We start from the raw sequence: 14348 nt of genomic DNA, 5'->3' as shown, positions 1-14348 counted from the left end.
CCATCACGCATACTATTCGTGCAAAGGTGAGCTGACACCTGTTCTCAGGTGAGTGTTTGGGTTCTACTGTGGTGGATGACAGAATCTAAAAAGAGGGGGAGCGTCCGTTAACCCCGACACCAAGACTCCTGCCTAAAGCAGGACTTTTATTTTTTTTAAAACAATATGAGAATGTTATGATTTTTTATAAATTGCATCAAGACTTTTGCATTTCTTATTTGTGATCATAAAAAACCTTAGAGTTAGCATGCTAAGCTAACAGCTAAGTAGCTAACAGACAAAAAATGCCTACTTTTTTAAAATCTTCACTACTGATCTTCCTCCATTAAGTTCCATAACATAAACTTGTATTTTACTTCAAATTATTCAGATTTTTTTTCTTTTGGAGAACACAAAAAGCTGAATGTTGACAACAGACATTGAAGAAATTTCTAGAATGACCTTGAACACATGTACAGGTGATGTTAAACCTGTACATGTTATACTGTGTTATATTTATACTCTCAGGAAAAGAAAAACTGAGACCCATCAAAACTCATTTAGTATAAGATTATCATTTATTGCATCTTTAATGAATACAAAAATAGTATAATAATGGAGTTGGAGAGAAAACGTCAAACAGAAACAAACATCTATTAACAAAGTTAAAAAAAACAGTGTTAAAAATCTACTGGCAAAGATTTACTATAAAAAATAAATGAAGAATATTGAACTAAATGTATCCTAACTTTATTCAGATCGCTTGGCTTTGTAAATAATAGAAGATATGATGAGATGTGTCGACACAAAACACAGATGATACATGGAAACCAAAAACATTGATGTAAACTTTATCAATATAATGCATATTTACAAAAAAAGGGGAAAACTATTTCATATAGATTACATTCAATAATTGCATTTATGCTGAACTGGCTCAATGAGTAACATCTGTAAAGGATTAACATCTTTTTTTTTAACTGGACTTTGGCAAATATAATCTTTAATCAATCTTGCCTTTCTTTTTATTGAGGTGATTTTAGCTCTTTTCCGTCACACTTTTCAACTAAGACATGTAAAATCTCACCTTTAAATTTACCTTAGGAGGGCAGATGCAACAAATGATGGTCTTGCAAACATGGCAGCTTTGCATAGGCAGTTTAAAGTTGCAGGATTGTCATTGCAGAAAGCTTTCAAAATGCATCGATCACATGTGCAACAAATATTCTTTGAATATGCCTCCAGGACTCATTAATATTCATCAATCTGAATTATGAACACACATGAAAACAGGTACGAATATTCAAATTATCTCACATCTTTAAAAAAAACACACATTTTTAAGTGACTTTAAATAAGATTGTGCACAAAAATCCTCTATTATAAATCTTGAAATCTTTGGCACCTAAATGTGAGTAAATATGGCTGTTAAAACAGCACATTTTTCAAACAAATTAAATATATAAGTATTAACATGCAGCCCCCCGGTGTTGAAACAGTGCATAATGGGGGGTGTCGCACTAGCAAAAGTCGTTTTACGCTTAAGGCAATGTGCTTTTGTCTCAAAATTGCAAATCGTAATTGAATTGAGATGATCCTACATGTGTTCTTTGGTCAGTCTTCTCAGGTACAGCACACACAGACAAATATACACCTGTTCACTGAATCCTAACATCATATTTGGGATTACTTTTTGGCATAAATGCATGCTTTTTGGTGAAAATGCAATGTACTACTAAGCTTTCACTTGGTAATAAAAGGCAAAAGGGTGTTAGATCACTGTTCAGAGACGTCAATCAATGTTTATCCTATGAACAGAAGACACATGTTTAGCTTGCACCTTAAAAGTCCATAAAAAATAAGACAAGGCACTTTTGTGATTGTGAATTCTGGAGCTAAAACACCTTTTTTTTTTTTATAGGTGAAGAAACAAAGAAGCGAGGGGCCAGTCGCTGAGTGCATCTACCCGCTGGAAGGTCGCGGTCCGTGCATGCTTTTGGTCCGTGCACGGTGCAGCTCCGACGTCTATGTCTGCCCTCTGGCCTGGACGCCTGTCAGATCCTTTCTGATGATTTCATTCACTGTAAGGCAAGCAAACACAATTCCTCTCACAACAGATTCTTCACGTTTTAGTCAGACAGTTTTATAAGCAAACAAATAAAAAAATAAAATAAAATCACACCATCCATAAAGAATAAAACTGTTGCTGTCAAATGGTTTAATGCATTTCTCTCAGATTGAGGAACTACTACTACTAACTCTTCCTTGTTGCGAAAGCTGTCTGATCATGTTGGCTGCATCGAGGATGACAGAATGAAGAAAAAATGTAGAGTATGTCATCTCACCAGAAATACCACACAGTTGTTATTTTTTTTCTTTTCTTCGTGGGAGCGAATCTAAAAGCTGCTCTGGAGACTGACATCCTCAGACACTAATGATTTTGCTTCAGCTGCTCTCAGGAAAGCTCCTTTAGGGCGGATGACTAACATGTCCGAGTGAGCCAAAAAAGCTTTTTGGCTTCAGTCAATATTTTACAAAAACATTTCCTAAATGTGTAACCATGGTAAAAAAAAAATGTACACAAACATGTGGCATTGGGTTATTTACCCTTTAACACCTGAGGCGTCGCCAGTGATGTTTAAACACAAAATCTTATTCTGTAACTTTTCAACCGTTAACACGATCAACGTCATTCCAGTAGATTGTGAAGGAGAAAAGCGGCGACACAGCAAATTGCTTAACATAGTTTTACATTTTATTTTAAGTGTTTTACTGTCCTTGTTTGTGCTGGGTCCAACCAAAATAAAAGTGAAAAAAAAACTAAAACTCCTTTCCTTCATTTAAAACCAGTGTCAAGCTAGTAGCAGAGGAGCTAGCCATAGAGGTACCTAGCTAAACTTGTTAAGAATAAAAAAGGTTTGAGGATAAAAAAAATTTTTCTAATCTTAACAGTACAATATTATGTTAAAATGTGGATTTTGTAAAGAATGTAAACATCAAAATTTAATCTTAGCCCACATTTAAATATGCTAAGTTAGCTGGTTAGCTGAAGGCTAAAAAAATTTTTTTTTTGCTAATTGCTTAATATAGTTTTACATTTTATTTTAAGTGTGTTACTGTCCTTGTTTGTGCTGGGTCCAACCAAAATGAAAGTAAAAAAAATAAAAAAAACTCCTTTCCTTCATTTAAAACCAGTGTCAAGCTAGTAGCAGAGGAGCTAGCCATAGACGTACCTAGCTAAACATGTTAAGAAAAAAAGGGTTTGAGAATAAAATCTTGTTTTTTCTAATCTTAAAAGTACAATAAAATGTTAAAATGTGGATTTTGTAAAAAATTGTAAACATTAAAATTTAATCTTAGCCCACATTTAAATATGCTAAGCTAGCTGCTTAGCTAATGGCTAAAAATATGTTTTTTGCAGAAATAAATGTTTTTAATTCATGCCACTTATATTTCTGTTTGAGACCATGACAGACAAATTCTTAAATTACATTATTATTATCATTTTTTTTTTTTATAAAAAAAAGACAGAGAATAGCTAAGAGCAGACAAGTTAGTTAACCTTTATTTTACCAGATGAAAACCCCATTGAGATCAGGATGTCTTTTTCAAGGGTGACCTGGCCAAGAAGTCAGCAGCACACATAATTTATTCCATCCATCCATTTTCTTGACCGCTTCTTCCCTTTCGGGGTCGCGGGGGTGCCGGAGCCTAACCCGGCTACTGAAGGGCGAAGGCGGGGTACACCCTGGACAGGTCGCCAGTCTGTCGCAGGGCCTCAATCACACACCCAGTCACTCACACATCCACACCTAGGGGCAATTTAGAGTCATCAATTAACCTATGAAGCATGTTTTTGGACGGTGGGAGGAAGCCGGAGTCCCCGGTGAAAACCCACGCATGCACGGGGAGAACATGCAAACTCCACACAGAAAGGTCCCAGCCGGGATTCGAACCGGGGCCTTCTCGCTGTGAGGCGAGAGCGCTAACCACTGCGCCACCGTGCAGCCCGACACATAATTTAAAAAAAAAAAAGTTTATATAATAAAACAAAAATATAAAATTGAAGGATTACTTAACAATATTTACAATATAAAATTTGATGTCAATTTGGCAGGTTTTGGTTAGTTTTATTATTATCTCTTATTTTGAAAAATTATCAGATCCTCTCAATTACATTTCTGTCACTTGGGCGCTAAATTTGTTTTAGAGTAGGAAAAAAAACAAATTTCACGCCCCGGATGCGCGCCGAGCTCCCAGCTGTTGAATGATTCTCGCACTCGCGCGCCCCTGTGACCCACAGAAGGGTTGGGCGGTTTTTTGCTGGGTCTGGTGGATTTCAGATGACTTTTGGGCTGGAAAAGTGTGACACTATCTGGCAACGGTGAAAACTTGTCTATCCTGTCTATGAAAAACAAATTCATAACAATTACCAAAGCATTATAAAGCACAAACTAAATATGCTCAGTAAAAATGATCCCAGGTGGTGCATTGTTGAAATTGTGTTAATATTGTTCATAACTCACAGATATTAAAAATACGGACGGCTAAAATGGCCACATAGAAAGACTGCTAATGAAACTGTCAAAACCAGTTAAAGGATGATGAAATACTCATCCAACAATTTCAACTGAAGTTTATTATCAGAGTCGCTAACATCAAATTATCTGCAATCATATTTGGTATTTAATAAGTAATAATGTCATTTTGAGCATAGCAAACAAAATAAATGTATTACACAGCTGATCCTAAGGGCTACATTTTATGCTTAGTTCCACAAAACATTGTTTTTACAAGTTCCTTTTAAGACCTTTTAAGACCCTTTTTAATATCTACTGTATTTTTTATTATTATTTTGACTTCCCTTCTTTGTAAAGCAATAGCCATCTCAAATACGACCACAACTACTAACTTCTGAGTATCATTTAGAACAGAAATCAATGTCCATTTTATAGTCTATAATACTATAAATTGGCAAAAGCTGCAGCAAGCCATAAACATGTCAGTTCTACTTGCGTCAGCCAAGCAGAGAATTCATTTTCCTCTAACTAGGCCGTATTAAATATGCCATTTGTGAGTCGACAACTACATCCCCAAAAAGGTTTTGCAAAGATTTATCCACGTCTAATTTAGCAGCAGCTAGTTTTAGTTTTCACTACAAACTGTTGGGTTGTAGGGAGGAACCCGTGTCACTGTTTGTCAGGTTGGACATTACGGAACCCAGTCAAGCTGAATGCAGCAGACAGTTTTATACCAACCTAATTTAAGAGATCTCTCATCAAAGGTATTACTTTTTACAGGCATTTAAAAGTTGGTAGAATGAAGAAGTCCAAGAGTGTTTAGTTAGCTGAGAAAAAGTGATTCATGAGAGAATAGAAAAAAGCAGAAGTGAGCAACATTATGGTTTCATCCCAAGGAAGAGAACCACAGAGGCAACATCTGCTTAACAATCCACCATGAGACAAACAGAGATGGAGCCGCATCGTGTCTTTGTAGGACCAGAGAAACTTCTTTCACTTGCTTCCTATGACAGCTAACAGTCTACACCACGCATGTGCTATGAAAACAAACCACTCACTGGAAGCGAGGCTTAACTGAGTGGAAACGCTCACCAGAAGTAACTGGACCATATAGTACCACTCCTTACTGTACCATACCAGACCAGACCGCTTAGTGACAACAAGGCTTTTGACAGGATGCAGAGAGGAGCTGTGGTTTAAATGAGCCCTGGAGTGACAGAGAAGTACATTGCTGTGCTGTTAGAGTGTCACCCTTCTACACCCTTCTTGTTTTTTGTTTTTGTGATGGACAGATGAGGTTAGACAGGAATTTCTGTGGATCATGATGTTTCCAGATAACACTGTGATCTATAGTGAGAACAGGAAGCAGGTGGAGGAACGTCTAGAAAAGGGGAAGTTTCCTCTGGAAAGGAGAGGAATGAAGGCCCAGGAGGAGAGTTGAGATTATAGGGAGCATAAATGAAGACGGTGGAAGACTTTAGGTTCTTTGGGTCAACTGTCCAGAACAACAGAAATTGAAGAAAATAGGTGATGAGGTGTGTGCAAGCAGGTTGGAGTGGAGGAAGGTTTCAGGTGTGATGTGTGACTAAAGAGTGCCACCAAGAATGAAAGGAAAGGTGTAGAAGACTGTGGTGAGAGCAGCCATGTTGGTTTACAGACTATGAGGAAGAGACAAGAGGGAGAGGCAGCAGAGATGAAGATGTTGAGGTTCTCTTTGGAAGTAACCAGGATGGATGAGGACTGAATCCATCAGAGGAACAGCTTATGCAAGATGTTTTAGAGCAATAGATTAAGATGGTTTGGACACGTTGAGAGTTAGGACAGAGATTGTGTTGGTTAAAGGAAGCCGAGGTTGGAGCTACCAGGAAAGAAGCCTAAAGAAGCTGTAAAGGAGGAGGATATGATGGCGGTTGGTGTAAGAGAAGTAGATACTGAGCATAAGACATTGATACTTATTGGTGTCTCAAGGAATTATGGACCAGATAGCTCTCAGGCTAGAAACTGGTTAAAACATTTAAAGCCCCCATCAAAACTGATATGTCTGTTATATCACGGTGTTCCCACGCAGCTTATTTAGAATTTAAACTCCAAAATAAAACAATGTCCCAAAAGCTTTTTGGCTTTAAGAAACATTTTTCCTCCATCAGTCTCTCATCCCCCTCTGCTTCTCCATCTGATCATTTGCAGATGTGAAACAGCAGCTGAACACTGGGCACATTTTCTAACCAGAGCAGCTTCTGAGGGTTCCAGAAACCGTCTGGAAACGGCCGGCCTGGATCCTCCGCTGTCGTCACAACCCCAGCGCCGCTGTTTGCTTTAGTGTGCAGTGGAATTCCGTCTGACACCCAATGCCTTAAAGAAACTTTCATCTCCACAGCTGTGCCACAGGATTTTTCCTGAGCATAAAGCCAGCTCAGAGGAGCGGCAGCAGCGCCGCAGAGGGGCAGCACACAGTGCGGCTTTGCTGATGCGAGTGAAGGGTTGGCACAGGTATTTGAGGCAGGAACAGGGAACACTGTTCTGTTCAATAAGTCCACGTCTGGCTCCTGGGTTCTGAACCAATGAGCTGCACTGTTTACCAACCCATGGTGCGAGCGGAGAAACCCCGCGTGCAGCAGCTGAGTCAGGCACCGTCCACTTTGAGAGTGTTAGGTCCATGCAATTTGTCTATTTTTAATGCTATGAAACGTATGTGGGACTAAGCAATCATGAAAAGGAAAAAACAAATTAAACTAATCATTAAAAAAGTACTAACAAAAAATACAAAATATAACCCTTATTCTTTTGTTCATTTTTAAATGCTCCATAAAAACTGGTCATATAAACCCTCAACATTGGAAAATAAAACAAAAAAGTAATACAAAATGTTTTTAAAATATTTCAAAGAACTGTTGTCTCATTTAAACTTGATTGAGTGATTTGAAGCTATTGAATGACAATATAAAAGTAAAAAACTCAAATTATTAACTATTTTCTCTTGAAATGTCATGCTGGAGTTGCATAAATGTCTCTTGAACTTCTTGAAATTTGGGCTCCAGTTTGCCAGCCCTTCACATAAATGTCACACAAAGTTGACACAACACTTGGGAATGTCGTGAGTTTAGCGTCTCGTTTTTACGAGTCTGTCAGATAGTTTTAAGGTTCTCCAAGCCCTCACACTCACACCTCTCTCATTTCTTGTGATTATTTGAGATTACATTGAGAGCAGTCTGAGACAAACTTGAGAAACTTTGCAATGCCAAGAAAAAATGTCATCAAAACAAAAGACCTAGTGTGAAGCAAATTTTTAATATTTATTTGATTAGGGATCCCCATTAGTCTTCACCAATTTAAAGACCATTCTTGCTCGGTGCAGGCATTAAACGTTCGGATTAACCAGTTGTAACGTTAAAGCCTGATGCTACGTTTCCGATAAAAAGTTTATGCACACGTGTGTTTATGCTTGTTTTGTGCTTTGAAACTCGTGTTCATGAATCCCTGGACAAGTTTTTAAGCTAGTTTTGGGGCTCACAGCCACTGAAGATGCAATGAAAGTTAACACAGTTGAACTTTGACCAATCAGGGACTTGGATTTGGTAGTGATGATTTTGATATCGTCCTTCTGAAGTCAAGTGCCAAAAATTGAAAATTGATCATTGAGGAGAAATTATTATTGCGATTTCTGTCTGGTCGTAATTCTATGACACCAAGTCTTAAATTTTTTGTAATAGAGCCGTGAAAAAAAAAACTGGATTTGCGAGATTTGCGATTACCCACATGTTATAAGTGTTTACTTCACGATACACTTTTGACATGCACAACAATGGCACGTTCAATTGTCAATAACATCCTATATGGTGAGCGTACAAGCCTCAAGGGAACTGCAAAAACACACCTGCACTCCCCATAACCCTTGTGCTATTTTATAGGGTCCAGATGACCCGACCCTTATATTGATGTGGACAAGGTGGACAAAGGTGGATAGGATCTTGTTTGCCACAGACACCAGTGAAGATAAAAAAATATTGGAAAAAAAAGTACAGTGCACCGTCTTGTAGGGTCCAGATGACCCCACTTTTATACATGACTGGGATAGCACAAGGGTTACAATGTAGCTGGTCTTATATACAACCCTGGACAATCCAAAAACACCCATCACCCATTGGGTCAACCCTCGTATGGGTGTTTCGAGGTCTCTCTTTTAATCTCAGATTATAACTTTCTTGTGTTAAACTAAGGGTTCAGACAAAAATAGAAAAAATGTCAATTCTAGTCTAGTGTTTATGTTTTTATTAAAGTAATGAAAACAAAAATAGGAAGATTAATTCCAAGTCAAGTCCCTAATAATTCATCTAACACGTATTAATTTCTTCTTTACTAGCATAAAGTTGCATTGAGCTAACACACTTCCTCCATCCAGCAGCTTCATCTATTTTCTTTGTTTACACAGTCGTGTTGTTTGCAGTGGGTCTCCTCGCGGTGTATCTGGAGGTGCTGGCGTCCATGACTTGTTTTTACAACAAAACCTCTCAAAGGAGATGGAAGTGAGTTAAGACTTATGTGCGCCCAACCACGCCGCCGTTGTGTGCTCTATCTGTAGTGATCTCAGCTGCTGTACCGATTTCACCTGCTCCACTGCCTCCAGGCTTTATTCCACACTCACTAAACCTGTCCCTCACAGGCAGTTTAGGTCATGCCAGTTCCCCTTTTTTAATGTTTTTTTCTAAAATGTGATATGCTGTGAGCTGACACAGTCATGACTTTTGAACCAAAAGTAGGAGCTGTTCTTAGAAAAACCTCCAATTATAGATGAAAATGTTTTGGTGAAAAATGAAATGCTTGTTTTTTTGTTAAGCTCTTCCAACATGAAGGCACAGCACATTCTCATCCCTAACTCGTCACTTTTTGATACTTTGGGTGTCCGAAACTCGTCCTTTTTTGTTGTGCTGGCTGTTCGTAGAATCAAGGGTTCAAAACCCTCGGTACTCGGTACTGGATGCAGTACTGCGTACAGACTGGTTCTTGGGATGCGGCCAGTACCCTAATCCAGTGTAGTTACCCTAACTCGGCACTGAACGTGGTACCAGATCCAGTTCTAGGCACAGTACTGGACTTGAATTGGGACCGGACACAAACCAGTACTGGGTTAGGATACCAGTTTGCTTTTCGTTCCAGTACTGGGCCAGTTCGCGGCCTAGAGGTTTGAGGACCATTGATTAAATGGGAACAACCAGCACGTCAAAAAACGACGAGTTAGCTAAAGGTCAATCTGTGACAGGTTGGGAGTTAGAATGTGTTGGAAGGCAACACTATTCAGGTTACAAAGAGATGTAAGTTTTCAACCACGAAACCACGACGATACCAGGATGTGGCATCTGTGTTTTCAAAAAATGACAGCACGATCACACACGTGTCGATGACTAATGTTGACATTCTCACCTAAATAAAAAATGCCTTTGGTGACCCCGCTGCTATGACTGTTCTGTGGTCAAAATCAGTTTCCGAGACCTTTTTGTTGAACCAGGAGGGATTTTTCTGACCTCGCTTATCTTAATCCCAAAAACCGATTTGAATAGTGGAAAGTCCCCCTAACTCAGTAAGCAATAATGAAGTGAGTGGGAGAAGTATCATCTGTTGAAGTGATATGGTGATTCAGCTGCTTCTTATTATGCATACCAGGTGGGGATTTCACAATTACCATCTGTAACTCACCAATTATCTGTCTGAAGATGATTTTTTTGTATTTTTGCATAAAGATTAAATTGTTTTGGGCTGGAAAAGATAAAACTTGGAGAATTTCCCTTTTAGGGCAGGTGTTTGTGTTATTTGTGTATACCTAAAGAAGTGAGATTGATACAGAGATAGTCTGCAAGAAAGGTGGTCCACATTCTGAAGGTGGGCGGATCAAAAGAACCCCCGGATTTATGGTTTCTCAAGCCCCTTGTTAACTCACCGGCGCTCAGTTGCTGTTGACTGTGGAAGGAAGCTCTTCTGCACCGTCCAAAAAACACAAATTCCACCGCTAACTTTCTCGTTTCATTTTTTCCACTGAAACATAAATACGACCACAGCTCCTTCCCTTTTCCTGCAAACTCCCGTCCCACCTCCCCGCTATCTTACACGAACCAGGCTGCTTTTCTGGAGACCGGCAGTTGAAAAGAGGACTTTCTTGTGCCAGATTGGCAGCAACCCCCCAATCGGAAAAAAAGTTAATACTCTGGTGGGCTCTCCTGCAGAATCAAAGGGCAGAAGGCCAAGGAGAGATCCCGGCCAACTATAACAAACAAAGAGGCTTTCCCCAGTTCTCCCAGGCAGCACATTCCCCTGTTTGACAATGGTTGCCATGGAAGTTGTTTTTCACCTCATAATAGTGTCAACATGTCCCTGCGGTTGACGAAGTGACACTTTTTCTTCCGTCCAGCATGCTCTATACCACATTTCCTGACTTATGCAGCAGCTAGCAGAAGGAAATTGGTCTTTTCACCTCCCCCGGCTCATAAAACCTAAAGGAAGGGTAAGTTCTGAACTCCGACAGATCTTGCCCCTTTATTAAAAAAAGATCAAACAGTTTGGAGAACCTTTGACCTCTGAATAAAGGACACTCTCCGCTTCCTGCCTGCTGCCAACATTAATTCCGTCAAAAGGTAATGGAGTTGACAAGCACAAGTATAAACATGTGACTCACAATCCCTGTTATTTCCATCTCGGATGGAACATGTCTGCATCTCTTTGCGTGGATTGTTTTTACAGTTCACTTAGCTTTGTTCGGAGGATCCCATGCTACGCGGCTGGGGAGGGCGACGCGAAAAAGGAGGTGAAGCAGAAACTGTAAATATCCTTGAATTGTTCAGAGGAGATCTCGTATCTCTACTGAAAGATTCCGTCATCCAACACTTTCATGCAAAGAAAATCCATCACTTTACCTCCAAACATTTATTCCACTTCTCACAGAGCTCGCTCAGTTAAAGGCGAACAGCACTCAGTAGTATAAAGGCAAGAACTTACACTCACCGTCATCTAGGTAAGCCTGGTCCAAGTTCTCCTCTTTGACTGTCACCGGCCTCTGTCCGTCTCTTGGGGACTCCATCCCTGCGGGTGGGGCTTGGCTCTTCTGCTGCTGAATCACTGTTTGACAGTGCTGTGGGTGGGCCAGCGGTGCCTGGGCCTCGGGGTGTGCTGAAGGTTGGTTGGCTACCGCGGCCTGTGGGGGAAAGGTGTCGCAGTAAATGACCTGCTGGCTGTCTGGAGGAGGAGGAGGAGGGAGAGTCTGAGCATCTCCTGGCCGAATCATGTGGTGGTTGGTTGGGGAGAACTGGATAATAGAAGGATGCTGGCCTGCACTGAGGGGCCCGACAGGCTGAGCCGGTGAGCCTGTGTGGACCAGGACTGAACGGTGGGAGTCAGGTACCCCAGTTTGCCAAATGCCAGGATTGCCACTCATACTTTTTCCACCACGAGAGTAGACGATAGCTGGGCTCTGCTGCCGGAAAAGTACATCTTGGTTTGGGAGGCTAGAACTTAGACGCTGGCAGGACGCCATGTTAGAAACCAGGCCGTTGTCAGGGTGGAGGATCCCACGAGGGTTATGGTAGTATGACTGAGGAGATAGGCCTAAAATATGGGGCATTGCGAAGGCCATGTGGTCGGCCTCGTACTCATCTAATGGCTCCGTCTTAATGGATGGACCTGAAAGAAAAACCCAACAAAACCAATGGAATGTAAAGACATTCAAGCTCCACATATCCTCATGAGAACACCAGAGTCGGAGCAGAATTCTTACACGCCAGTGGAGTGAAGGTGAAATGCTGGGGCTGGCTGCGCTTTCGCTTGCCGTTGATGACGTAGAAGTTAACTTTGACGGACTGGCAGACAGAAGTGTCCCGGTAAGTCGGCACCTCCACGAACAGCATGCTCTGCAAGACATCGATGAACTGAGCCACAGAACAGCATACGTTATAGAGGATTCAAAGACAGCAAACACTTACAGGTTGGCTTTTGTCTTTGTCTACGGTTGCTTCCATTTCCCAGATCTGCTGGCCATCTGAAAAGTGGAGAAAAAGGATGTTTTAAAATATACATTGGTTTGAAGTCCAAAAAACGTTTTTACCGTCTTTTCACCAAAAAATTTAGCCACTATTGAAAAATGTTGACATGCCAGGATTAAAAAAAAGAGTTTTCTGTTTGGAGCAGGTTTCAGTCCAGCAGACACACTACGATCTTTTCTTTCTAAAGGTGCACTCCCACTGAATGTGATTTGTGTGGCGGAAGCGGACAGTTTTAATGTGAAGACAATGGTACAGACGTGAATTGAGGCAATCTGAAGCCCCGCGGCACGATTTGAGCGAAGAATATTAATTAACGAAAGTGTTTTTGTCCTGAACTTCCATCTAACTCCTCAACTGGCTGGGGCTGCAGAGTTACTAGCTTAGGTGAAGAAAAGATACACCATGGGCAGATCGCTAGCCTACCACAGCAGTTCTCTGGCTGCAGTCACTCAGCCTCCTTTAGTCCAGCGGAGCTGGCCCGCTAGACATGCGGGCTGACAGACAGTCGCTGCCAGGTGTGGGGGTTGCCTGCTCGGGCCTCCTGAACTTTGTAACATTTTTCTTACTTTCATCAGCACAATGATAATCCCCTCCCTTTTTTTTCTCCTCTCAGGTTAATGCGGGACAACCTTCAAACTCAGTCACAGAGGAGCCCAGTCTCAGTAAAATGCGTACATATGCCACGATTTGGGAAATACCGTGTATAATATACGCCAAAACCGGTTTTTGCGTGCATATAATACGCGCGGTCCTAAACGTGTTAAAGTCTGTTTTCCACGTTTGACACGTCCCCTGGTCGAGCCGTGAGCATCACAGACAGCCCCACAAACGAACAATTTGCTTTTCTAACCCTAACCATAACCGTAATCCTAACCTTAACCGGGAACAACGTCATTTAGAAAAGAGCCGGAGGATTTCTGACCACGTGATCAAAACGAAACCTAAAAAGCGTGTATATTGTACGCCGGCGCAACCTATTCTCTACCATTGCGTATCATATGCACGCAAAAAGCGTGTTTGGCGTATATTATACACGGTATTTCAGAGTGCAAAGTCGTGGCATATGTACGCATTTTACTGCGACCGGGTTGCACAGAGACACAGAAACACCGACATACACCAGACATACAGATTTTTGAATGTAAAGCTCAACTATATTAGCTTAAAGCATGTAGCAGAAGTTTTATGATTTCAGATAAAAAAGTTGAAACCAGAGTAAATCAACAAACAATAGACCTGTAGGTTTTCGCTCAACACATTCATTACCGACACACGACTGTGGAAGACATGTCTGCTGCTGAATTCAGTGCTGACAGACTGTTAATGTCAGCTACAAGGTGATGACAACTGCAGCCGTCGGCGCCGCTCCATGTGGTGCACATCGCACTTCATCAGATTCCATTCTGAGCTGTCATTTAAGGCGCATGTGGCTCCGCACTGCACATGTCCAAACATCCAGGACATGTGCAGCCGGCGAGCTGCTCGAAAGCGGCTGTCGGTGGGAAACCCTTTGTCAAGATTGCAAATTAAAAACACATGGTTGAAATGAGTCAGCAGGAGGAAGGGGGATTCTACACACACTGCCAATTTTTTTTCTCTCTTGATTGTGTTTTCATGATTTACACTTTCCACTTCTCCTAAAAAAATGTGACGACTACTGCTTTCTTGGCATTCGTAAGTGTTGTTGTAATTCTTCTCTAAGGGATACCCCTAATGAGCTTTCCTTCCAGAGCTGGGGCGGAGGGGCCTATGGAGGTGGAGGCGAGCGGAGCCGCGCCAGCCTTTCACAGCCGTCTCTTATTCAGAGGATTTCAGGGTAACGCTC

At 41.1% G+C, this 14348-nt stretch overlaps 1 protein-coding gene across 4 annotated transcripts in view; it reads right to left on the bottom strand.

The window, feature by feature from the left end:
• Nucleotides 1-713: 713 nt before the first annotated feature.
• nfatc2a (nuclear factor of activated T cells 2a) overlaps nt 714-14348 on the bottom strand; it is a 24032-nt gene continuing 10397 nt past the window's right edge. For 3 of the 4 annotated variants that reach the window (XM_036212871.1, XM_036212872.1, XM_024292160.2), the window contains 4 exons: nt 12464-12519; nt 12259-12391; nt 11484-12164; nt 714-2060 (listed from right to left, as the gene is read on the bottom strand). In XM_036212871.1, the coding sequence (XP_036068764.1) occupies nt 2005-2060; nt 11484-12164; nt 12259-12391; nt 12464-12519 (926 nt within the window). In that variant the 3' untranslated portion in view covers nt 714-2004. The remainder of the gene's footprint in view (nt 2061-11483; nt 12165-12258; nt 12392-12463; nt 12520-14348) is intronic. The other variant, XM_024292161.2, reaches the window with a different exon arrangement.

The sequence above is a fragment of the Oryzias melastigma genome, linkage group LG7 (genome assembly GCF_002922805.2).
Source record: "Oryzias melastigma strain HK-1 linkage group LG7, ASM292280v2, whole genome shotgun sequence".
Classification (NCBI taxonomy): Eukaryota; Metazoa; Chordata; class Actinopteri; order Beloniformes; family Adrianichthyidae; genus Oryzias; species Oryzias melastigma.
Note: the sequence above shows the minus strand (reverse complement) of the source record. Positions and strands in the feature narration are given on the sequence as shown.